The sequence below is a fragment of the Tympanuchus pallidicinctus genome, unplaced genomic scaffold (assembly GCF_026119805.1).
Source record: "Tympanuchus pallidicinctus isolate F22 unplaced genomic scaffold, pur_lepc_1.0 scaffold12, whole genome shotgun sequence".
Lineage (NCBI taxonomy): Eukaryota > Metazoa > Chordata > Aves > Galliformes > Phasianidae > Tympanuchus > Tympanuchus pallidicinctus.
In genome coordinates this window covers 1,256,334-1,281,895 of record NW_026294637.1, presented here as the reverse complement: position 1 = coordinate 1,281,895, position 25,562 = coordinate 1,256,334, and the positions used below count along the sequence as shown (strand labels likewise).

At 43.9% G+C, this 25,562-nt stretch overlaps 1 protein-coding gene across 2 annotated transcripts in view; it reads left to right on the top strand.

The window, feature by feature from the left end:
* The window catches only part of PIAS1 (protein inhibitor of activated STAT 1), a 51,810-nt gene that overhangs the window by 10,025 nt on the left and 16,223 nt on the right, over positions 1 to 25,562 (top strand). For both annotated transcript variants that reach the window (XM_052671869.1, XM_052671868.1), the window contains exons 2-7: positions 9,497 to 9,941; positions 21,199 to 21,283; positions 21,860 to 21,907; positions 22,518 to 22,608; positions 23,258 to 23,392; positions 25,454 to 25,559. In XM_052671869.1, the coding sequence (XP_052527829.1) occupies positions 9,497 to 9,941; positions 21,199 to 21,283; positions 21,860 to 21,907; positions 22,518 to 22,608; positions 23,258 to 23,392; positions 25,454 to 25,559 (910 nt within the window). The remainder of the gene's footprint in view (positions 1 to 9,496; positions 9,942 to 21,198; positions 21,284 to 21,859; positions 21,908 to 22,517; positions 22,609 to 23,257; positions 23,393 to 25,453; positions 25,560 to 25,562) is intronic.

The following is a 25,562-nucleotide window of genomic DNA, read 5'->3' as shown; positions in this document are numbered from 1 at the left end:
TGGAAGTTTGAACTGTGCTATCAGAGTTTTCTTAGGCAGCTCTTTTATGGAGAAAGCCAAGTTAAACGCAGTATCGTTTCTGGAGTTTACTTGCAGAGTTATAATGTATTTTAAATCATAGGTGTGGCTGAAAGTTGGCTTGTTTTTTAAAACAAAAAAAGGAAAAGCCAAAAAAAAAAAAAATCCACCTTCATTCCATCAGGCAGTTTGTTTCCATGCATGGCAGGGGGTTCTTGTGTGAATAGATTCAATTAATCCAGCATTGTTTTGACTCTGAGAAGAATCCGGTGGCAGCGAAAGGCGCCGATGGCACGTGGCATGAAATGTCCCTTAGCACCGAGCAAGGTTCCTTGGTGTGTCTCCTTAGGCAAGCTTTGGAAGGAGTGTTTCTGTCTGTGCTGTATGTGGGCCAGGAAAATATTGCATAGAGGATGTATTCTTAGCTTTCTAACACTGCAGAGTGTTTTGTCCTGGGATTAATCATTGCTAACTAATGCGTTCTTAAGCACTGCCTGCTTGTCTTTGAGCCTGCAGGTAACACAGTGCAGTTACTAGACGTAAAAATACATTTGTCCATCATAGACAACACTGGAAGGGTTGGGAGAACAGAGCAGCCCGAAGTCTGAGGGGTGCAGCAGGAATGTGGTTTTAGGATCACTTTGTGGCAGCCTGGATACATCTCTGTGTGCTGTCACCGGCCAGTGTCGTTGGAACTGATGTCTTTGTCTTCTTTTGAGTGCTGAAGAAAAGCAGGAAGGTCTGCTTCCTCTCCTTGTGGCCATTGGCAGCGTGTTCACCCACTTTCGACATTGGTATTTTTTACCCAGGTACTGATTTCTCCTCTGCAGTAATAAATGACACTTTAAGATAGAGGTGTCTATCTTATAAATATATATTCCATGTCATGTTGTTGTGTGTTGTAAATAATTCCATATTTGATGCACCTGTACAGTTAGGAATGCCTTAGATTTTAGAGTGCAGTTAAACAGTCAGACCTGTGATCTGTATTCGACATTGTGCTGTGATGGTCAGTCAGTACGTCATCAGAGTTTGCTAAGCTGGCTTCTCTTGGCTTACCAGGTACCCACACGTGGTTCAGGTATGGCTTTCTTGTAGCACTTCATTGGTATGGTGTTTCTCTCTATCCTAGATCTTTTGTCTCAACAAAAAAATGAGCTAGGATAGGTAGGATCAGCATCTTATTGATTTAGTTTCATGCATAGCCCCATGTGTTCCTGTGGTGAGCCTAAATAGTAATATTCCACTGAACTTTTCCCCAGTCCCCAATTGATGCCTTCTTCCCTTCACTCAGACGTGTTTGAAATCAACGCTGTGTCAAAGTAGAGGTGAATTCACATTAATCTGTGCTCTGAGAACACTAATGTGTGAGCTGGAGGCTTCGTGCTGCGTTGGTGGTCTCTGCAGGTCTGGTGAGATGGTTCCTCTTGTGTGGTGCTTCTTACCTGGGGCTTGGAGGAGTGGTGATGCGAAAGGGAGGAAAAAACCAACCCCAAGCTACATGGATGGCAGTATGATTGCTTGATGGAATATTTGCTTTTCTGCTTATTGACACAGTGGGAACCTTTGCTCTCTCCCCCTCCCCATGCTTTTTTCTGCCATAACAATTAAGAACACTTGTTAGCAGTAATAAATCATTATTCTTGGTGGACCCCTATTATGAGGGAATAGGGTATTTGGCCAGCGTTTTCCATAGGTATTTGTTGTGAGGAGATTTATTTCGTTTGGGTTCCGTTTCCCCTTTTGGCAATCATGATATTCTAATGATAAATCACAAGTGTTTCCCATACGTGATGTTTTATCTGATCTCTCAATTTTCCTGTTCTTCTTCCTTCCATTCTTCTTTCCTCCAGCACTTCCTCCCTCTCCCCTTTTTCCTCTGGTTGGATTTGTTGTCTGTTGTTTTTATACTCCAATGGCTACAGATGAAAGCAGTACCAAATGCTTCCATGCCCCGGTGAGGCACTGGTGATGCTGGTGTGTGCTTCACAGTGGCAGGGCTGGTGTGGCTGTGGCTCTGCCTCACAGCTTCACAGCTGCTGCCCGTGGCTGTGGGTCCTGCAGGTCACAAAGCCTGGGAATGTGTTTTTCAGGTGGATCTTCCTGAGGAGGGCTGCTTTGAAGTCTAACAGAAGATGCCTTCTTAGCTGTTCTCTTTATTACTTTTTACGTTAATGAGAGCTGTGGACGGACGATTCCAGTTACTCAGTTTTCTTTCTCTGAGGGCATAACTGGTTACTTCCAAGGGAAGGGAGGATCAATTAGATACTGGCTTCCGCCTGCTGTTCCATAGTTTCCAAATTGCTACCCAAGTTTAATATGATCGTTAAGACTTCTTTGGATGACAGGATAAGTTAGTGATGGCTCAGCCTGTATCTTGTATTGCATCCTAGGAAAATGAGCACTGAGGAGAAAAGACCCAAACAGAACAGCAGCCTATTGGAGAATGTGTTGAGCATCTGTTTGTGTAATTTCATATCCCAAAGTGTTACATCAAGCGAGCTAAGTAGAAAAACTTCATTTATTTACAGTGGACAACTAACTCGTCAGTACTTGGCGCTAATGTACAGCATGTGCAGAATAGAGCACTTTGCAGTTTTGTAATGTAAAGGAATGGAAAAGTTGTTGTTGTGTTTTAAAAAAAAAAAAAATCCTTGGAGGAAAGCAGGCATGTATTATAGCATTAATTTGTTTGAATCAAGTGATGCTTAAGTTAGCTATCGCATGTGAGGAACCAACATCTGTTGATGCAGCAGAGACTTGAATAACTGCTGCAAGCAAACATCAGAACTGACAGTGAGAATGTAAGTCCTGGAATTGCTGTGCTTTGCTGCTCAGAGCTTCTCTAAGCTGCTTGTGGAAGCTGCCTCTCCATCCTTGCTGCAACGTGAGTGCATTCATTGAATTCCAGGTACATTCTTCTCCAGCTTCCCTTCTGGATTGACTTCCCAAAGCTAGTGTGCTTCAAGCAGATAGTTCAGATATTTAGAAACTAACCAGAGCTTAATCTCTGGTGTTCAGCTGAAAAACGAAGGCTAACTGCTCTTGTTTAGCAGACTCCCAATCTGTAAATCTCGAATCAGTCACATTGTTCATGTAACCATTGCTTTTGTGTTTTAATTGCAAATTTAAAAATGCATGTCTACTTTTTTTTTTTTAAATTGAAGATTGCTGGGCTTAGGAATGAATGATTGCCCAGTGTGGTTTCCAGAAGTTGTATTGTCTTGATCCTTTTGAAACTGTGAGATGATCTTTCAGACTCTTACTGAATGCTGTACAAGATATATTTTGATTTTTAGTGATGCAGGCTTGTGGTGTAAGCAGCTAGAGACTGTAATGCGACATGGTGTGTTTAGCAGCTCTTGGGACAGCTGTGTTTGCTTCGGGCTCCACCGAAGTGTATGGCATAGGAATTCTCTCTTGTCTGCCAGCTGAAAGGCTTTAGTTAAGAACACTGTTAACAAAAAGTAAATTTGTCTGGCAGTGACCCTCTCCCAAATAGCTGAAACTAATTGTCTTCCTTTTTAGCCCTAGGTGTAAGCTGTTAGTCTTGAGGCACGTTGTTTTGTATCCAGGGATGGTCTAAGCTGGTATTTCTGCAATTACTTGTCATGAAAATGATGCTAGTGCGTAGCTCTGAAGAGTAATTCCCCTCTGCAAGGATAAATACGCTGGGGACAATTAAGTCTGAGTGTGGCTGAAAAAACCCCTCAAGTCTCCAAGAACTGGAATGAAGATTAGTGCTGTCAGCAACCTTATTTAATAGCAGAAGTCCTAATATAGCTCACCTACTGGGTGCCGTCTCTCAAGAGCGATAAAACTTTTCTTATGGATTAAGATAAAAACGTGAGTGACTTGCAATGGAACCCAGCACAGACATGATGGAGGGCTGCGCCTCTTCTTCAGCAGATCTCTGCTTCGCTGCACCAGCAGGTTGCTGCCTTTGCTCCACCGGGAGAGATTGGTGCAAAATACAAACAGCCCCAAACTCCAAAGTCAAAGGAAAAAAACAAACAAACAACCACCAAACAACAAAACAGAAGAGAACTTTTAGTATGAGAGTATTGCAGTAAAAATTGTCTGCTTGGATTGCTTGTTGTTACTGGCAGCCAGGAGGCTACAGCAGAGGAGGTGGTTGGTCTGTTTTCTCAGGTGCCAAGCGATAGGATGTGAGGAAATGGTTTCAGGTTGCACCAAGGGAGGTTCAGATTGGATTTCAGGAAGAATTCCCTCCTAGGGAGGTGGGCAGGCACTGACGTGGGCTGCCTGGCACTGGTGGAGTCCTCACCCTGTAGGCTTTTGGGAGATGTGCAGATGTGACACTTGGGGACGGCACTCAGTGGGGCGAGTTGGTGGTTGGGCTTGGCCACGTGGAGCATCCTTCCAACCTGGGTGATTCTAATGGGGTTCTTTGCACTGCTGCTTTTGTGGAGTTTGGGGCAGAGCTGAGTGGTTTGGGCATACTCAGCTGTCACGTGAGGACAGCAGCAAATTGCAGGACCTCCTGGCCAGAGTCATAGAATCATAGAAACCTCAGAGTTGGAAGGGATCTCTGAAGGCCATCTAGTCCAACTCTCCCACAGTGAACAGGAACATTCACAGCTCGATCAGGTTGCCCCAGGGCTGATCCAGCCTCACCTTGAAAGTCTCTCAGAAGCTCTTGCAGAGCAAAGTTCCACGCTTTTCAGTGCCAGAGAGGGTTCCTGCTCTTGGAAGGTGCTTGCAGCTGAGGTGGGTTCTTTCAAGGGCTGGAATGTTTGTGTTGAAGATGCTCAGCCGTAGCATTAGTAGCAAGGAAGCACATTGTTTGTCAGCACACTGAAATAAGAAACACAGGGTGACTTCAGCTTGGCCGTGTGCTTTCTTTGCTAGCATGGGAGCTAGTGAAAATCATGAATGCGGAGTCTGACCTTAAGCCCACAGCTGCAGAGATGCTAACAGTAGGTTAACCCAGGCTGCTTCTGGTGTTTGTAGCCGATGTCATTTTGATGCATTTTTTTGTGGATCAGAACCATTTTTAATGCCAGGGAGGTGAACGTGTAGTTCTGGTCATATGGCTGTGAAATGTTCTTTATCAGCACGGATAAACTGGTCAAACATAGAGTATCTTGTAAGCCAGAGAAACCCAATCTCCTTGTGCGTGCAGCGAAAGGCAAATAACATTGTACCTGCCATTGGTTTGTACCTATTCTTTTAGAGCTGCCTTGCTTGCCTAAACATTGTATGTATCACACTGGGAGACAGCTGAGTTTCTCATTATGAAAACCAATTGCCTCCTTAAAGGTTGCAGTGTGTTGCATATTTATGACCGTTCTTCTGTGCTTTTGCCTCCCTTCCCTTTTGAATTACTGTGACTTCAACCCTTTAGTATTTTGGTTGCATTAGACAAATGCAGGAAGTTACAGCCTGTCGTGGAGGCCTCAGCTCCCATGAATTGGCTGTTTCACTCCCTCCTGTAGGTTTTCGGTAGGCTGGTTTCATTTTATACAGTTGAGCCCTTTTAGTTTCCTCCTGTAAGTCTTGCACATAGAATTTAGGACCCAGGAATGTGCCTTCATAGAGGTAAAAGTATTCCCATCTTTTATGATCTGTCACTTTCACAAATCGTAGGTGTGTGGAAGCCCAAGAGCTCAGTCTGTGCGGAGGGCTTGTGTAGCTCTTTCTTCTCAAGACGAGATTTATATCGGGTTAACCAGGCCGCTTGTAGCATGCAGGAACTCTCCTCTATTTTTACAGCTGGATGTCGGAGGCATACTGAGATTAATTCCAAGACCATTTCCATACTAATCTAATGCTTCCTAGTTGCTTTTATTCGGGGAAAAAGAATCGGAATCTTGTTTCTTCTTTTACTTCTCTCATCGTCAGACTAGGGTGAGGTGTTCAATTTTCCTTTTTTCCCCCCTTCAGCGTTCATGTTGATGTTTAGGGAGCTGAGGAGGACCTGTTGCATAGCTCTAGGCACGCCGTGTGGTATGGTACCCAGCCAAATGCTGCCTGTTGTCCTGGCAGATCTCTTGGATGTGTTTTGGAGCTTGTTCACAGCTTCAAGTTATCGCAGGCATCCGGAAATAACTTGTTAAATTCTCCAGATTGATGCTGGGGCTGATTATTGGAGCAGTAACCCTCTGTAGAAGGCATTATCTGCTTGTTGGGGTTCCTCGTGCTGCTGCTGAGGGTGGTTGGGCCCTGCTTTGTAAGCAGCATCTTCTGACTGCTGTTTGTCACTAGTTTTCAGTACTGTCTGCTGTGCTTCCCTGTTGATGCTTTCCTGTTAGTTTAGTTAAAAGAAAGACAAAAAAACTAGCTTACTGATGCTCGCTTTTACCTCCCAGGTCAAGGTGTCTTTCCTTCCAGGGAAATCCTTCCCCCAAAGAAGCAGAGGAGGGAGCAGAAAGTGAAGATTCTATAAAGACTTCTCTCTGCTGTTTTCTTTCGAACAGAAGTAGCAGTAAAGGGCACTTAATGTTGATGGCTCTGTACGCATTTGTTCCCTAGAAGTTAAGGTTCCTGGGAAAGTGGCTATTCTGCCTCAATAGCGTTGTGAAACAAAAATTTTGTGTCGTAGGTGCACTTCTCCAAAGTGGCCTGTTTGCTGATGGAGGCGTTGGACTGGTCAGGAGCTGCGGGGCACACACTGACACTGCATTGTGCACTGAGCACGCTTGTTGTTTTGTGTTTTGTAGCCCTACGGTGGATGTCTTGGGTTTTGAAAAGAGAAAAGTGTTCCTGTTAGCCTGAGACATGTCCAGATGTTTTGGATGGGTAACTTGAACAGTTTTTGTATCTGATATGTAGGTACAACCTTTAAATATGCAGCAGCTCTTGAAACAGAGCTGTAGGTAGAACGTCCTTTCTAATAAGTAGATGCAGGAAGGAAGTCAGTGGGTGCCTTAGGGCGATGCCCATGGATTGCTTCAGCATCCTTAAGCTGTTGATTATTTTTTTTTCAGACCGTACTGGTTACCTGAAGTAGGTGTGGGAAGGATACATCCCTGTATCCTCAGCCAGCAGCAGTGGTACAGTGGGAGCAGGATCGAATGGCTGCGTGCCTGCCATCTGGCTGCCAGTGCCGTGGCCCAGATTTGGAAACAAGCAGCTGGGAGGTGGGAAAGCAGTGGCTTCATGCAGCGCTTCTGCGGGCTGCCTGCCTGACATATGCAGTTGGGTGACCTGTGGAGAGGCAGGGAAGTGGCAGCCAAGGCCTGGGGGAGGGCGCATGGGTGGCGGAGTGCATGCTGCCAGGCAGGCAGCCCTCGTGACTCACAGCTTCCGTGCAGGAGCACGTGCTGGTGTTGTGCTGTTGAGCAGGAAATGTCAGATGGGTGTTTATAGATTAGAGTTACCTTCGGAGCTCTATCGAGGGCTACAGCAAGTCAACATTGAGATAAGTTGTGGTTATGTAGAGCTGGCTTTCACACTTGGAACAATTTTTCTGCTGTCCTCCCTCCTTGGACTTTAGTTGTTACCTTAGTATGACAGGTACCAAAATGCACAGTAGCATCAGAGCACCCCATTGGTTTGATAGCAGGGTTCACCATGCATGGAACCAGCTTGTGGCCACATTGCTGCCTCGCACCGCAGTTCCACAGCGGGTGAGCAGCTAAATTAAAGCACCCGCTTCTGTGCACTGGTGTGAAGTTGGGAGGAATGTACATTTACCTGTAGTCTAGGCTGTAACACCAGGTTACCTGTAATTGCAGTTTGCAAACTAGTCTTCAGTCTTTGATATCTGCGTTTAACTTGAACCAACCTCGATTTTTGTTTATATTTTTACCTTCTACTTGTTTCTGCATTAGGAAGAACTGAACAAGCACTTTATATTGATAAACAGCCAGAAGTAGGGGCAGCTCTCTGCTACAAACTGCTAGTGCCATTTCTTCATTGGCTATTTCCAGTCGGTGCATCTGCTAGTGCTCTTAATATTGCAAACAGTGTTTTTCGTGATTCTTCTTTTTAAGGAATGTTTCAGGGTGGGGAAAACATGAGGAATTTTATTTGTTTTGGTTCAAGAGTCTGGCTGCACGATGGGCCCTGCTGTCTGTGTGCTTATTTCAAACTTCTCCATAAGTTGAGAGATGGACAGCATCCAAAATTTAGCAGGAGTTTCTCATTTAGCTCAATTATTTCTTATTCCTCTGCATTTTTTTGCAAGCTGGGCCTGCGAGTTTCTAGCAGTACAAGAACAGAGTGACACTGAGACCGCTGCTGAGGAAGTGGTGTTTATAAATGGTGATGGTCACAGGCAGAGCCCTTCAGCTGTAACTCCTCATTCTGTTGGAGAAATGTTTGTTGAGCATTACAGTGTTCTTTTGCGTGTTTCAGATCTGTTTGTTTCGCTTTCCTTTCAGCTGTCAGTGCCTCAGAGTGTAACTGAAATGCCTTGTTCTGCCAAGACACCCCTGTTCTTCCTATGGAAGATCCAACTAGCTGGTGGTAGCGGTGGGTTTTAGGCATTTTGCTTTCATGAAATTCTTGCAAATGCAGAATTCTGCAGGAATATAATTTCAGTTTGTGTCATGGGCTGTGTTATGGTGAGTAAGCCACTGACAAGCACTGAAAGAAGTTCTGAAATAGGATGCAGACTTGTGAGTTGGCTCTCTGGCTGCTGATTGACATGGGGAAGCACTTGGTGTGCACAGGGGATTGCTGGTTGCTCTGCTTTGCATAGTGTGTTTCTCGGTTCCTGGGGAAGTGAAACGGTTTACAAGTCCTACTGGTTTGATCCATTAACTATTGGGGGGCCAGTGAAAAACTGCTTAAATAAAGCTGCAATTGAATAGAAGGGCTCCGTGAACCAAAACAGAACGTGCAGCTCTGATGAGAGAACAGATTGAGGATAAGTGAGGAAATTGAAGCCCAAGGAGTTTCCTTTAACTCAGTAATGATCATGTGGGGTTGGGCAACTCGAATTATAATTACCTCTTTCTATTTCTTTAAGCATCAGTCATTTCTCTCCTTTCCTTTGAACCTGCATGGAATAGTTAAGCTGCATGGCGAAAGTGAGAGAGGGACTTAAAAGTGAAGTAGGGCCCTGGAGTTAAGTGCTGACACAGCTTTCAAGTGCAAGTAGTGGGGACTTGGATATTGGCAGTGCGTGACTTCTGGTTCCTCTAGCTGCTATTCCTCTAGAATTGTTAACGTTATAGATGTTAGCAGAACACTGATTAGAAAATAGTTATGCATCCCAGTGTTATTTCTTGTACTGATGAACTGTCCTTGTCTCAGTTTTTCCCCAGTGTTGCTATCCTGAATTGCCTGTGGCAAGTGGAAATCCCTTTAAAAATTGCTCGTTACAGACTCTCTAAGTAGATGCACCTATCTTGTCCTGTTCTCATTATATTTCAGTTCAGTAATGGAAGAATAGCAACGGTCGTGTGCCTTCAAGAATGTTCTGCTTAACAAGATTAAGCTACATTCTAATGTTAGTGCTTGAGATGATGAAACTTGAATACTAATTTTTTGTTTTGTTTCTTTCAAGCAAATGGTTATGAGCCTTAGAGTTTCTGAGCTGCAAGTACTTCTGGGCTACGCAGGGAGGAACAAGCACGGACGGAAACACGAACTTCTCACGAAAGCACTGCATTTGTTAAAGGCTGGCTGCAGTCCTGCTGTACAAATGAAAATCAAAGAACTCTATAGGCGAAGGTTCCCCCAGAAAATCATGACACCTGCAGACTTATCTCTCTCCAGCGTACACTCAAGCTCCATGCCAGCAGCTTTGTCTCCATCTACCATTCCACAGCTCAGTTACGATGGCCACCCCGCCACGTCACCATTGCTCCCCGTTTCGCTTCTGGGACCTAAACATGAACTGGAACTCCCCCACCTCACATCTGCGCTCCACCCTGTCCATCCCGACATCAAACTTCAGAAGTTACCTTTTTACGACTTGTTGGATGAGCTGATAAAACCTACCAGCCTAGGTAAGCTTGCGTTGTGATATGTTTGTGTTGATGTTTGTGACTGTGATAGTGTTTGAAGATGGACTTTTTAATAGGTGGATGAATTAAGCTGCTAATGCAGCAACTGGTTAAATATTGCATCACAGCAGTGTTTAGAGAATTGCTATTTTTGGTAACTTTGGGAACAGATTGTTCTATGCAGAGAGACATCTTACGTAATGCTCATTAGTTGCTTTAGCCGAGCCATTAAATATGGTTCAAAGTTCCGTTATGTTTAAGGGGTGAGTTTGAAAAGAAACAATTGAACCTTAGGAAAAGGAACTTTAAAAAAGCAAACAAACTCCACAACTGTTTAACTTTAAAAAAACAAAAAACACACACAGAAAAATCCCTCAAAACATAGAGCTTAATGATTTAAAAAAAAAAAAAATGAAGTACTCCAACAACCTTGAGTAAGGCCCACAAAGGTCTTCTCATCTGTGCTGGGAAGGAATGCTGTGCTATTTGCCATGATCCCTTATGGACTGAACATCCGAGTTTAGGAGGACTTGTGGTTCTTCAGCTGTTGTGGCTTCTTTTCTTTAACAGTTTTTGTACCAAGGTATAAATCTCTTGGATAGCTGCTGAGCACCAGATGATGCTTACAGAGCGTTATGTAACAACGTGGGTTTTTTCTGGCTCTGACTCCACCTTGCATTTGTGAGCACGGCAACTTTTAATACGACTTCGATGCAATAGTCCTGTTGATTCCTGGAGAGGCTGCTTGTATGTTGGAACCTTCTGCCGTCTTGAAATCCTGGTGAAGACTCACAGCGAGAAGAGTTGGCAGGAGGGGGAGATGGGAGGGAGAGAGTTGGGAGGTGGTGGGGCGTGACAAGATTGTCCTTTGCAAAAGAGATTCCTTGTAAGCAGAAGTGAGCAGGTAGTTTATGCTTGTAGCCTGCGCTGCCGCAGGGCTGACAGCAGTCTGCTGTGTGAGCGAGTGTGGTTGTGTGCAGGCTTCTGCAGCACGTTGCACAGTTGTGTTTTGTTTTAGCTGTTGAATCTGAGACTGTGAGAAGAACAGATGGCTTTTGATCTTCTCGGGTTCTGGTTCAGATATTGTTTTCAAAGGTGTGCTCTATCTGTTCAGTTCTAATCTGAAGTCTGATGGATTGATAAGCGTTCCGGGCGGTGTTGGTGCTACAGGACAATTAGGTGCTCAGAATGTGTCTCATCACTTCTACGTTATTACTACTTAAAAATAACACTGTCATTTCAATAAGACATCCCGATGCAGGAGTTATGGTTTGCCTTTAGTCCTAGATGTGGTAAGAACACTTCTCTGTCAGTGCTGTGTCTGACAAACCAGCCCTGAATGAGGAGATCGTAATTCGTGCTCTGTCATTTCTTATTGCTTGAGGATTCATGTACAATAAAATGTTTTTTCCCCTTGGTGGACTCTGAGCGCCAGGGTAAGAAAATGCAAGTGGGTGAAGCTCCAACCAAGCAGTTGAAGTAATCTCTGCTCCTTTCAGTTGGTGTTAGGGCTTGTTCTGGGATTTTGTTTAGCATGTGCATCCCATGCTGTTTATCTGAGGCAGTACTGGTAAAAAAAAAAAAAAAAAAAAAGCTGTTTCTTCCTGTGCTTTTTGGGAAGAATGTTTCAGTGTCCATGCGTGTGAGCAGCGTTTGTTTCCTTTTGTAGTGGAAAGCAATGCTTCTGCAGATTGTGAAGTTGCCAGCTCTAAACGTCAGGAGGATGTTTTAAAGTAATAGATGTATGTGTCGACTGGAGCAGGAAAGTAACGATTGGATTAGTAACCAGGGGTGTGCAGCTCTGTGCACTATTGCAGGATTGTGGGTGGTTGAGGTGGGAAGGGACCTCTGGGTCCTCCTGGTCCAACCCTTACCTGAGCAGAGGGACACAGAGCAGGGTGCCCAGCAGCATGGCAAAACAACTCAGAGCCCCTGTGTGTCATCTTCATCTGTGCATTTACGAATAGTCTAACAGAAAGGAGCTCCAAGTGATATTTGTTAATACTCGCCCTAAATGGTTTGGACATTCTTCTCACTGTGGCAATGCACAGCTTTCCTCAGATCTCCAATTTCTTGGTTCTCAGGTTTTCTTTTCAAATGGCAGATGCAGACTGTGAACATTCAGAACTTTGTCATTTGGCCAACGTTTTGGGATCTCCTGCTTGCTTTTTCTTGACAGGTTCTTTATGGGATGGTTATAAGAAACTTTGGTTTTTTTCTTCATTTTCTTGCACCGCGAGGACTATGAGATGAGCTGCTGAAGAGTTTTGAATGAATGTCTCTGTTCTTAGAATAGAACCTGTCAGAATGGTAAAAGTACATGGGGATGAGTGCAGAGTCCATTGGTTTGAGGATTTTTGGATTCTTCTGAAAGAAATCATTACGTATGAATTCAGTGGATCGCATCTTTGGATCTGATTCTCTCTTGGTCTTTCCCTATTCGATGTGGGGCTGCTTGAAGGATTGCCTGGAGGAGTCTTCTGTGCCATCAAGAAGTAATTATTAATTTGGAAAACGATAATTTGACAAAGCTTGGGGGAAGGGAGTTGCACAGCAGGACACTTGAGTATGCATTCTGTGCCCAGATATTCTGTGCAAGTAGGCAGTATGCAAGCTGATGTGAATAACAGATAAGGAAATTAAATTTGCTAACTATTATTTTTAATGTCAAGAACAAAAGAAGGAAATGGAGGTTACCTTCTTATACTTGCTTCCTCAAAATGTAGCTCTGACTGCAATAAAATCTACATGCTGACAGCTAGGTGGGCAGGATTCGTTCACAACAGGGAAGAAAACAGTGCTTTATCAAACCCCCTCCTCCTCACCAGCAGCGATTACTGAGGGTCTCGTCTTTAGCATGGCTGGCTGAAATGGCTGTGACAAGCTAATGTTAGAAGGCTGTTGGCTATCTTTATTTCTGTTTGCTGTGCAGCAACCCATAAAACCCCCAGCAGTGAGTAGGATGCTCCCAGAGTCGCCTAACGAGTTGAACGTGTAAGCACAGCCCTGCTGCTTCAACCTGCTTGTCTCTGAACAGCTGACAGTAGCACCTAGATCTGGGTGGTGGTGGGACCGCTCCTGCTGCTCTGCTCACTTAGGTGCCTTGTTTTGCTTCCAACTGTTCCAACTATATAACTCCTACACAGCTGCTTGGAGCCTTGTGGCTAGTGCTGCTGGTCACGGTTCTGCTGCCTGGGCTGCTGGAGGTGACAGCGTTTCTGTGGTCCTGTAAAGGCTGCCAGTAGCCTCGTTTAGCTGAAAGGAAGAGATCTCTCCAAAAGGCAGCAGAGCTGTGGAATTTATCCATCTTTTGTTAGTCATCGTCCTTGCAACACTGAGAAGGAGCCCGTATTGGATATTTTTGTGTATGAGCCAACTCAGGATACTCATTGCTTGTTCTGAAGGTGTGTGGTGGTGGATGGATGTGTACTCTGAGCTCTTGCAGCTCTAATGAGAAGTGTGAGCACTCTGCCTTGTGCTGAACAGCCATTTCATGTGATTATATGAAGATGTTTTGGAGAAGGAGATCCCATTTGGCCTTGACGAATGTATGAAAGCTGCTTATTATTTAGACCTTTTTTTAATAGGAATTCCTTTAAGTTAGAGAATCTTGCTTCTTAGTTCCTTAAGAGAAGCTGCAGCTTTCACTGTATTTTATTTTCAGCCTTCAGTTGCTGTGCATACGCTACTAATTGGTTGTTTTTTTAAGAATAGGGCCAGTTTTCTAAAAGTAACTTCTATCACACCGATAGATCTCTTGTGTGGTAAAATGTTTACTATGAGATGAGTAATGAGTACCCGAATTCTGCCAGCTTATTATGGAAGGAACCTTAGATTGTTAAACAACATCTTAAAAATACTTCTTGTTACAGCATATGCCATTTCTAATTGCTTTAGCTATGTAGTTGTTCCAAAAAACATTGTAACTAGGCTACGGGTGTTTGTTTACCTGTGTGTAGTGGAAGGTTAACTTTTTCTTTTCAATTTAAAGGATGAGGGAGGTTATGGGCTGTGCCGTTCTGTTTTTATGAAGCTGTCTGAGCTCCACGTGGGTGATGGTCCTATGATTTGTTTGCTGTGTTTCCATGCTAAGTGATGTTTAAAGCACTGAGCCGTGGAAATGGGAATTTTGGCCCACGCATCTCAGCCTTCTGGAAGGAGGAGGCAACAATGCGGTGTTCTGGGCATCACCCCCACAAAGCAGCATCTCCTGCCTGCCAGCACCTGTGGGATGTCTCCATTGGGCAGAAGGAGCTTCTGTGGCTCTGCTCAGGTTTGTTTAGGTCCCGGTGGAATTTCTTCATCTGTGGACTATAACAGGGTTTCTCCAGAAGTCTGGGTCTCCCCTGGTGCCTGCCCTCAGAAGAGCAGCTCTGCCTGGTGCTCACTGACCGGCAGTCACGCTCCACTGTAAATGCTCTTGCATTTACATTGAAACTTGTTTCACGTGTGATTGGCCGTGGTTATTTGGACATGGCACATTCCTGAAGGCAGAGCTTGCGTCTGGTCTGACCAAAATCTTTAGTGTGGCTGTAGTTCAAGTTACAGCTATTAAACAATTAAACAAATCAAAGCAGCTAGAAATCTAGGTTGGAAACTGGAAGAGTTTTGTTTGGCAAGTATTTCACCCTTCCATATATCAGCGAGCTGATCTGCTGCTCTGGGCAATCAGAACCATGGTTTATATGAAAGTCACGCTTTTACTGTCTTCTGTGTTTGTTATTTTTTCAAATGTTCTTTGTGGGAGGAAGTTCAGCAAAACCCTGCATTCTCAGCCCAGGCCGCGCTCCGACTTCCGGCTCTGCAGCTTCGGGTTGCGCAAGAAGGAGCTGGAATCTGTGCTCTTGTTTGTGTGCTGTGGCAGAGCAGAGCTACGGCGCCCTGAAGTTTCTTTTTTGGGCTCCAGTTTTATTTGCATATGGCCTTCTTCAGGTTCACATCTTTCCGTAGTTAGTTTCTCTTAGTGTTTTTAAGTTTGGCACAGCTGTGCAGCCCTTGTGCTGCAAGAGGAGGAGTGTCAGTGCTCACTGTTCACCTTAGCAGGTGATTGTTGGCTCCTCACACGTGGAACTGAGATCACCCCGCTCCCAGGATCCTGCAGGATGTGGGTGCTTTCTGATGCCACTGCTCTAGTGTGGATGGATCTAGAAAGCTACTTTACTTCCCGAGATCAAATTAGGATATCTTTTTTATAATTAAAGCTTGTAGTGGAAGGAATTATGGCAGACCACACTGTTGATTCAAAGTCTGAGTAATCCATTAATAATCAGTGAATAAAGTTTGGGCTGGCATCCCACTGAGGTGCTTTGAGGCTCGGAAGTGTTGCTCAGGTATCATGAGAGGAAGCTGTGCTATACACAAATGTGCTTTTAAGATTTCCACTTGCAGCTAAGACATGGGTGTCACTTCCCAGCAGCATTTCCAGCTTCCGTGTCTTGAACAGCTTTGTTAACTTGGAATCTTGGTGCTTTAATCTCTCTTTAGGATGACTTTCAGAAGAAGGTGGTGTGGGTTGCTCTAATTGTAGGAGAGAACTTAGTAGGGGTTCTTATCTGATCATAAATGTTGAAGTTACTTTTTGCCTTTCTTATTAGGATTATAAAACTTGATGCTGTCTTGCTGAGACCAAAAATACGTTAGAATCAGGGTGGGCAGTGCTAGCAGCTTGCTTGGAGTGCTTCACTGCTGCTGGTGCTCTTAGGAGCAGAAGCTAAGTTTTTTCCAGCCTGAATGGCAGGTGATTTTTGGGGTCTACGTTTAGGTGTGTGAGTAAATCAAGGGACTTAAGCAGGGTGTGCAGGATCCAGTGATGTTCCTTGCCCAGCAGAGGAGGTCTGTGGGCCCAGCAAGAGCAGTGGTGAGAGGTAGAATGGAAAGGAGAGAGTTCTGATGCTGTTGGTCAGCATTGGATCGGTCTTGAAGGTCTGCAGGAGTCTGTGTTGCTCAGAAATGCTGTGATACGTGGCTGATTAAACATAATAATGCCTAAGTATGTGTCCAATTGCACTGGAAGTTCCAGCTGATCTATTCTTTTCATACAGTATATAATGAAGTGCTATAAAATAAGTGATATTTATGAATTAATTGTAGCCTTTGGAATATTTCCAGGCTATTTTCGTGTACGTATGTTTAGGCACTGTTTCAAATAATGCTCAGAAGCAATAGGCATAGCTCCATTGGGAGTGGGAAAGGCAGGGAGTAAAGAGGGCTTAACTATTAAAGGCGGTGACTTAAGCCAAGTGGAATCTGAAAATGATCTGAAGAGAGAAATGCTGCAGAGTGACCAGAACCCGAGGTCAGTTTTTCATCAGTTTTAAGCCCAAGAACTCAATACTGCCATTTCACAGTGGTGCAGTGTTCTGGAGTGCAGTTGTAACCCTTGGGAGTGGATGAGGAGCTGGCCACTGCTGTCAGGGGAAGAATGACTCGTGTCTTTACAAAAATACAGCTTTTTGAAGAGTTTTGATGTGCTCCTCGGCGTCTGGCCCAGGGTCCTTCTTCAACTGGGGTTGACTTGGCTCTGGTCATCAGCAGGGGGTTTAGGTTGGATCTAAGGATGACATATTTCTCCATCCTCATTGAGAAGAAAGGGAGAGGCTGCCCAGGAAGCTGTGCACACCTCATTCCTACAGGTGGGCTGAGCCAGGTTGGATGGAGCCTTGGGCAGCCTGCTCTGGGCATAGGATGGCTGTGTGTAGCGGGCAGCAGGAGCCCAGGGCAGTGGGCTGCTGGGTTCACAGCATGGCTGCTCAGCTCTGGCTGGTGGCAGGGGCTCGATGCTAAAGGGCTGCGGTTGATAGAAAGGAAGTGTTTGTGTGTAAATGCTTGCATTACCCAGGAGCTTCATAAATTGTGGCGCTTTTAAAAGGGCAGCGATGTACCCTGAGGTGCTGCGGATCTCCCAAACGAGAAACGGCCTCTCATCGTTCCTGTCCTGTGCAGCAGCCTGCTTTCTGCTTCGTTAAAAGCACCGTGCGTGTAAATGAGCCCTGTTCTGGATTGGTGCAGGGGATTTGGGCGAGCTCCGTTATGAGCAATGTGGGCTTTGTGTTACAGGTTCCCTGGCTTCCGCTGCAATTGAGCGCGATTCAAAGCCTGTCTGAATTTTACCTTTTAAAAAGGTAAATGTTTTCTGTGCCTTAATCCGAATGCAGCCATTTTTGTCTTATTTGGAGCCGGTATATTACGTTTTCAGTGGTGCTACTTGAGAGGAGATGGAGCATAAACTGACACAATGCCTTCTGTAGCTGAAAAGAATAAAGAAGCAAAATGTCTGTCTTGCAACAAAATGAAGAATCTTATGTGTTTAGGGGAGATACATAAATATTTATGTGTTGGATTGACATCTTCTATAGTGTTTGGGTTTTACCGGTCAATATTTTGACAGATGTAACTGATGAAGATGATGTACTCTATTAGCTTGGTGAATGCCCAATTAACACCTCTTGTTCGGCTTACAGCATCGAGCAAAGATTTGCTGTAGTCCTGATCCTCCTGCTTAACTATTCCTGCGTTCAGCAATAAACATGCTACTATTGCATGCGACTGGTCAAAGGCCAATTCACTGATGGCTTTTCTTGTCTTCAGCTAAGGTAGAGTATAAAATGTAAGCTTAATTTTAGTCCAGATATGTTTCTGCATTAGCAAATAGCGTGTCCCCTCTGTAATCAGCTGGGTGAGCATGAACCTTAGCACTGACAGCACGATGGCCAGCTGCTGGTGCATCAGGAAGCATCCCCATGTTGATGGCGTAACGACCTGAGCTTCGTTAAAGGTTTGAAGGTTTCTGCTTTTGAATGGAAACTTAGAGCAGCTTTTTCTCGAGGCAGCGAGAGGTATTTTACTGCAGAAAGATTGCGTGGCTATTTTTAGCCCCGGGTGCTGGTGAGGTGGAACAGAATATTTTTAGAGCTGTAGAAAACGCAGCCACTCAAGCTGCCTTCGTTCATTCTAATGCCATGGACTTTTTCTGTGTCAAAATAGAGTAGAACTGGTAGGAAATGTTTTTTACGCGTCATTATTATTAGTTATGCTCATTATCTCTTTAATATAAATATTGATATAGAATTTAAAGTGTTTTAGACCTGTGAATAGCGCTCCAAAGGATTACGATGGTTTTTACTCCAACTTTGAAAACTCGTTACTCATGTGAACCAGTCAATGAAAATGCAACAAACAAGGTGTGATTGGGGCACGCTCGATACATACCAACCCCATCTGCTGCTTGGATCATTGCTGGAGTGAAGGAGGTGGAATAATTCAGCAGCTGGTGCTGGTGGTGACTTGGTAAGAGGAAAAAGAATTGCTGCACTGCAGTTTGTGTAGCTCAGTGTGTCTCCTGCTAACATCAGGGCCTGGGTGTGCTGAGTGCAGGTCAGTGTCAGCTGTGCTCAGAAGAGAACGTGCGTTTGGTGCCTCGCCTTCTCTGGGTTCTAAGGTGGGTGCATTAGGTAGAAGTGAACAGTTGGCTCCAACGCCTCCTCCAAAACAGAGAGATTGCTGGAACAGGAGAAGTGGGTTTCCATATCGCTTGTCTGAAGCTCTTCTGGTTGACATCCATTTAATTACACAAATTGGCTTGGAAAGATTGTTATTATCCACGTTCAAACATCTACCTTTTCCAGTGTCTGAGTAATTCACAGGACTTGTTAGCAGTAATACTCGCCATGCACGGCATTCCTTGAAATTATTGTGTGCATGTGGAGCAAAAAATATCCAGTAGGCATTTGTGCTTGGTACCTCTTTTCTGGGATGTGAAGGAAAATGGCCTACAAAGTAATCCTCTGAGCTCTGCCATTCAGAATGTGCGAAAGAAAAGGTTATAAAGCTTAATAATTTATAATTGTGAGGGGAAAAATGTGTTTCTGGCAACTTTCGTAAGAATTTTTGTATTAACTGTCTTGGCTGTGTTCCAGCTTTATCAGATTATAAGTTCTATTTTAATCTGCTCCGTTGTCAGCTGGAGATCTTTCTGCCTCCCTTTGTTAAATAAAAGCTATTTGCAAGGCGTGGTTGGATGTTTTTTTGCCATAAAAACGATTTTCTTATATCAAACTGTATTTGTATATTTCTAGTTGTAATTGAATTCCATTACTCTGAAAGTAAACAATGTGTTGATCTGGTCAGGGTCTGCTTGGCTCTCCTAAACCCAGCTCATCTGCTGGATGAACTGGGAGAAGTCTGCTGGCTTGTCTGCCCTCCTAATTTCCCAGCTTCCAAAATCGCTTCCACGAGGAACACGAACTCCTTACAAACAGGGGAGTTTGTGTTGTCACAGATGAGCTTGGGAGCCTTGCGCTTAGACGTGGAGCTGCTAAATTAGCTCCCTTTGATTTGTTTTGTTGAAATTTTCATGCGTCGTTTGTAGGATAAGTAGATCTAGAAATAATAGATAAGGTTATAAAAAGGTATGAGAAAACATATGGGAGATCAGAGAAAACCACAAAGAAGAAAAACATTTCTCATTTCCCTCTCAGAAGATGCTTCAGTTTGGTTTGCAGCCCCCCCTGCCTTTCCTCCTGTACAAGGGGACGAGAACACATCCTCCCATCCTCCTCCCTGCTTCTGCCCCTGCAGCATTGTCACCCCAGCATTGCCCTCATACAAAGAAATGACCAGGAAAGAAAAAAAAGCCACCACATCTTAGTTTTGCTTTCCAATGGCACACGAGGTGGCCAAAACAAACAAAGGATGAAGAACTTGCCCTTTTCCCAGCTGGTAGCAGTGGTGGGGCTGTGTCCCACGGCTCAGAGCCTGGCTTTGGGTTTTGGGGACTGGGATGTCTTCCCTCTGCTTGCATCGCTCAATCTGTCAAGAGTTCTGCATCCTTTGAAGATTAGCTTTTACGTTATCTCTCTTTAATTAACAAGTTGCTTCTTCCTTCTTCCCAATCTGACCCTGCTCCTGTGTGATAGCTTGTACACAGAAACAGCGTCCTGAAAACACTGCAGTGGATATTAGCACTGCTTTACAGCTGGGGAGGGTTGAGCAGCATGTGATAGAATGCACCTCTGACCACTGGGGACCATCAGCTCATAGACTTCTGCTTCCATTTATTGGGGTGAGTGCGTGTGAGGGTGATAGCGAGCCCAGGTGGAGGTGCTGGAGGCCTTCTTGTGCTGTGAGCCTCAGCTGGCAATGTTAGAAATGCCCTACATACAGGTGTTCCTTCAGGTAACTCAATGCTTAGAACAGTAGCTAATATTTTTACAAAAATTCTTGTGCAGCTGCTATTCTGTTGCTGGCCCCAGCCTACCACATGCTGCCTTCAAGGGAGTACCTGAGGTATCACCCTGAAGTTGTCGCTCCTCTGTTGGTCCAGGGTGTATGTATTAGAGTAAGGCATAGAGTAAGGCCTCTAATACAGGGCATGTATTAGAGTAACTCAGAAATGATACATTTGAGTGCTCAGAACCAGAGTTGTTGGCAACCTGGTGCCTTTATTAAGAGCGGAACTGAATGGTGAACTCATCAGCAGGTGTGTTGGAGTGAAAGCTGTAACCCCTTGGCCATTTCTGCAGGAAGGTGATGCGGGCTCCTGTTTGTTCCAGGCCGTTTCCTTTGCTTTGGATGCAGTCAGGCTTTGTGTCCTTGTCCCCCCCCCCCGGGGGAGGAAGTGCCTTCAGAGCACTATTTTGGAGATGCTTAATGTTTCTTTGATTTTTTTCAGCAGGTGCATTAATTGTTAAACACTGTTTGTGTTGTTGTGGAGTAAGTAGTGCAGAGTTGAAGGACTTCAAAGCCAGACTTCACTGCTGTGTGTTTTGTGATTGCTGGCATAGTACGTATTTGATGCATCTAACCTTATAAAATAGCTTCTGGAACTGTGAGAAGTTGCCTAGTTGTACTTTTCAGTCCCTCTGTATGCTTTTATGAGGTAACCCATGGTCTTGTGTGTTAAAGGAAATGAAGTGATTGAGAATTACCTTAATTTTTTCATTTAATATCAAATCCTTAATGTTGCTACTGTGACTGGTAAAGTCTTAAGCTGATTTATCTCAGCTTTGCTGTTACCTGCATTGCTTTTTTAATGTATACTTTATATAGAAATATAACAGTTGTTTATTGTTTTTATTTACAAGAGAAATCAAATGACAAATTCCATCTTGGCTCCAAAATTGCTTGCAAAAGCAGATGTGTATCAGATGATTGGGCTATAAATGTGTTGTGTGTATGTATGCACACGTTTTAACGAAAGGAGGCTGTTGTTAATTATTCTGTATTTACTGTTTTAAGGCAATTATCTCTTGTTTTCTTCCAGCATCAGATAACAGTCAGCGATTTCGAGAAACCTGCTTTGCATTCGCACTGACGCCACAGCAAGTGCAGCAAATCAGCAGTTCAATGTGAGTTTGACCAGTGATACAGTATTTAAATATTACAAAGTCCTTGAAAATACCCCAAACTCAGCTTACAACAGTTTTCATTTTAAAATGCAATCTTCAGTGTGCATAATGCTCACAGGGTGCTCGTGTGGGGAATTCTTTTCTCCTTTGTGTGTAAACTGATGGAGGAGAAAAGGGTGTGGAATGAAATACCTCTGCTGTGCTGTGGTTTCTCTTGCAGTAAGTGCTGTACAAATACAGAACTCTCCTACTTGCAGCCCCTTTTCACAGATCAGATCCTTCATCGAGTTCTATGTTTATTCAGTATAAAAGTGTTCCTCACACTTACCATCAAAATTTTCTCTTTACTTTATCAAAAAAAGGAAGAGGTAGAGATCAGGTGAGGCTGTAACTGGTTTATTCCCTTTGAAAAATAAGAAGTAGTCTGTATCTTGGGAGCTGTGTTTTGACTGACCAGAAGGGAAGCGCGGTGCATAAAGGGCTGTGCAGAGATCTGACTTAAAGCAGTGTCTGACAGAGCATTGGCAAACCTACTGTACAAACAGTGCATCTTAACCTGTTGTCTCTCTTTACCAGGGATATTTCTGGGACCAAATGCGACTTCACAGTACAGGTCCAGCTAAGGTATGTATTTGTATGGCCTGTTCTCAATACTGTGATTTTTTTTTTCTTAAATTACATTGTGTTATCAAAAACTGATAACTGTCTGAACTTAACTAGAGGGCCTGTCGTAGGCATCACGATAGTATCTGATGGTGTCTACTGAAATTGGAGTAGGAGCAGTTGAAGAGACTGTATGTGCTGCCCTTTGTGAAACACTGGTCTGGAGTCAAGGTCAGGCTGGAGAAATGGTAGGAAAGAAACTTGGATGATCTATCTTTTGTAGTGAGAAGCTGCATATCTGAGTGAACCTGTTGTTAGGCAGACCCAGCCTGAGGAATTCAAGAAACCTGAGGAGGAACCTACAGCCATCTTGACCTAAACCTGTAATCAGGGGGGCTTTCCTGCTTAAAAATCCATGAGGCTAGTTTGGGAACTGTATTTAGCATGTTTTCACAATTCAGTGGGAGGAAAAATAGTCATCCTAGGAAGAGATGGCTTTTAAATCATTTTATTAGTGAAAGGTGATGAAGCTCTTTGGGGGGGGTTGGACTTGATGATCTCTGGAAGTCCCTTCCAACCCCTACAATTCTGTGATTCTGTGTGATTCTGTGATTCTGTGATTTGCTTTTAGGTTTTGTTTATCAGAAACCAGTTGTCCACAAGAAGATCACTTCCCACCCAATCTGTGTGTGAAAGTAAATGGGAAACCATGCAGCCTTCCAGTAAGTAAGATGTTATTTTGACATACATAATTGGATAGCATTGTTAAGAGCTGTCTGTCAGAAATTAGCCTGAGAATTTATCCTAACCTTTGTTTTCGCGTTTTGGAGCATTTGAATGAAGACAGATAGAGGAATGAAAAAGATAGTTAAGTAAATTGTTTCTCCTGAGACCAGCCAGCAGATCTAGGAGACTGATATTCTGAAAGCTTGACAGTCAGTTTTTGTTTGATAAACATCCTGTGAGTCTGGCTAACGTGGGGCTCTGTTTCGGAGATCACGCGTGCACCGCTGACCAGCAGGGCTGAAGAGTGAGGCGCAGACTTGGAGGAGTGGGGCAGAGCACGGGGTTGGGCTGGGCAGTGTAAGCCAGGCACATGCAGTGAGCGCCGAGAAAGAGGTGTCGGAGCTGCCTTCTGATATGCCAGTGGATAGGGTTCAGATTTGCACAGCGTGGAGCTGTGTGTAAGGAAAAAGGAGTGGGGAAGCACGTGGTGTTTTGCTGTCTGATGTTCATGCTTCTTAAACTGAAGAGGAAGCCCGGTTCAGGTGGGACCCAGCAGGTATTGTGGCAAGGCTGCGAGGAGCGGGGAGGGAGAAGGTGAAATCACTGTTCTTCTTTTGCTGAGGGAGAAAGTCCTTTGATTTCTAGGGCTATCTTCCACCAACCAAAAATGGTGTTGAACCAAAGCGACCTAGCAGACCAATCAACATTACCTCACTCGTCAGATTGTCTACGACGGTACCAAACACAATCGTTGTTTCGTGGACTGCAGAAATTGGAAGAGTAAGTAACTTTGTTTGGTGCGTAATGGTGTCTAAAACTTAATGATTTCTGCTTGGCATCTGCTCGAAGGATTTGGAAGAAAAACAAGATTCATTGTGCAGGAAATACTTCATGGTTTCGCAGTGGATCCTTCCTTATATTGACTGTATTACTCTGTCACTTCAGTCTGGGCTGATAAGACATGCTCCCCTAGGTCAGTAGTCCTCAATTTTTATTGGTGTGAGCTGTCTCTCCTTACCTCTCACCCAGCTGTCTCTGTGAGTCAGGGCTCAGACAATTTGCTTGTCGTAATGCAGGCACCTTCCTGGTTTTGGGCACTTGAGAAACAAATGTGGCATTGTGTATAGAGCAGGGGCTTATGACCTTGTAAATGTAGACACTCAGCATAGCAGCTCCATAGGATTCGCATTTAATTTCTCTCGCATTTCTGTTCTCACAAATGCTGTCCTTCTATTTAATATTTAAAAAGTCATGATTTTATAGCTTTCTCTTGTCTGCAGGGAGAGCGTCAGAACGTTACAATTGATGCTGTAAAATTGCTGATGTTCCACTGCACTAATTAAATCTGGAACGTGGTGCAAAAGCTTAATTGAATAAGTTAGTCCCTGAATTAGTGCCTTACTTTCAGTGATGACAAATAACCGCTGGTTACACGTTAAAAGTTGATACGTGCTTGAAAAAACTCTGGCTTTGCCATTGCAACCGTCCTGTTTTTTGAGGTCCTGAGAACTGTCCTGGGCTGAAACGTGGTCCAAACATTTGTCTGAGTGCAAAGCCCGGGATTCCTGAAGTGAAGTGGAAGAATGCTTACAGCCCAGCCGTGCACAATAGGCAGTTGTAAAACACCACGATGGTATTTCATTCCCTCTCTGTCATGATGGATTTCTCGTGGAGCGTAAAACAATCTCCATTCAGATTACAGAGTAAATGATGGCTGAATGATTTTTTTCAGAGTCATCTTTTATCTAATGAGAGCCACAGGTATCAGAAATAAGCATTTGTTTTTAAATCCATTTTGGTTTTTTTTGCAGAAGTGCCTGTGCACACTGATGACTTTCAGTCCAGTGCTGTGCATTTTCTTAAGAATACAAATGGGGACTTAGGGAAAAGAAATGTCACAAGTTTGCAGCCTCTAAGCTTCTCTTCAGTGACCTGGCAATTTCCTTAGCCTTCGTAGATACCAGTTACAAAAGAATATACTGGCTAACTTCCAGCTTACAATATGAAGCTGAAGATAGGGGCAAATTCTTAGCGTGCTTCATGGGAGTTATGTGCCAGTCAGAACTTCCCCTCTCATTAGATAGAATGCTTCCTAATGTGATTGATTGAGCCCTGGGCAGTTAAATGTGAGGAACTGCTCTATTTTCAGATGTGCCTGCATAGTACAAAATCTGAATGCCTTTCCCCACCTTCTCTGAAGTGTCAGTTGCACATCTCAACTAATGTACTCTACCTTTCCTAAAGTCATAATTGTGATTTTTACACAATCTGTTTCACGAGCCTTCTGTACAAGACGCCTTGGGCAAGTTCCTAGCTTTGTAGATTCAAGCTGTCTGTAAATAATTTCTCAATGTTAATTAGCTTTTTTTTCTAACTTCTATACTAATTGAGGCATTAAACAAACAAGTTAAAGCAGTAGTGGTTTTTAACGATGTGAGATGCATTCATTGTAAGAATGAAATATTTAAAATGTGCTTCTGATGCTATTTCAATTTGTGTAATTTTATGCTAAGATGTATTACTGAAACCCCATCTCTGGGTTCTGGTTGCAGCCTACGTAGAGTGGCAGATGTCACAACTGCCTGGATTTTTCTGGTTTGTTTTGCTAGTGAAAACATACATGGTAATTGCTGGGGGTCAGCCTTTCATTTTTCAATTTCAAGTGTGTATCTGCAAGTCTGGAGAATGCTTTATATCAAAAAGTAATTGATGCACCTTAATGTGAGGCATGTTCTGTCCTTTCCATTATTTTTCTATGGAGCGGGGGTGGTGATGGTGTTGCTGGTGATTGAATAGCATGATATGCCAGTTTTAGAAATGAACTTCTATTCTGTTTTCCAGAACTATTCCATGGCAGTCTATCTCGTAAAGCAGCTGTCCTCTACGGTGCTACTGCAGAGGTTACGAGCAAAAGGAATACGGAACCCCGATCACTCGAGAGCATTAAGTA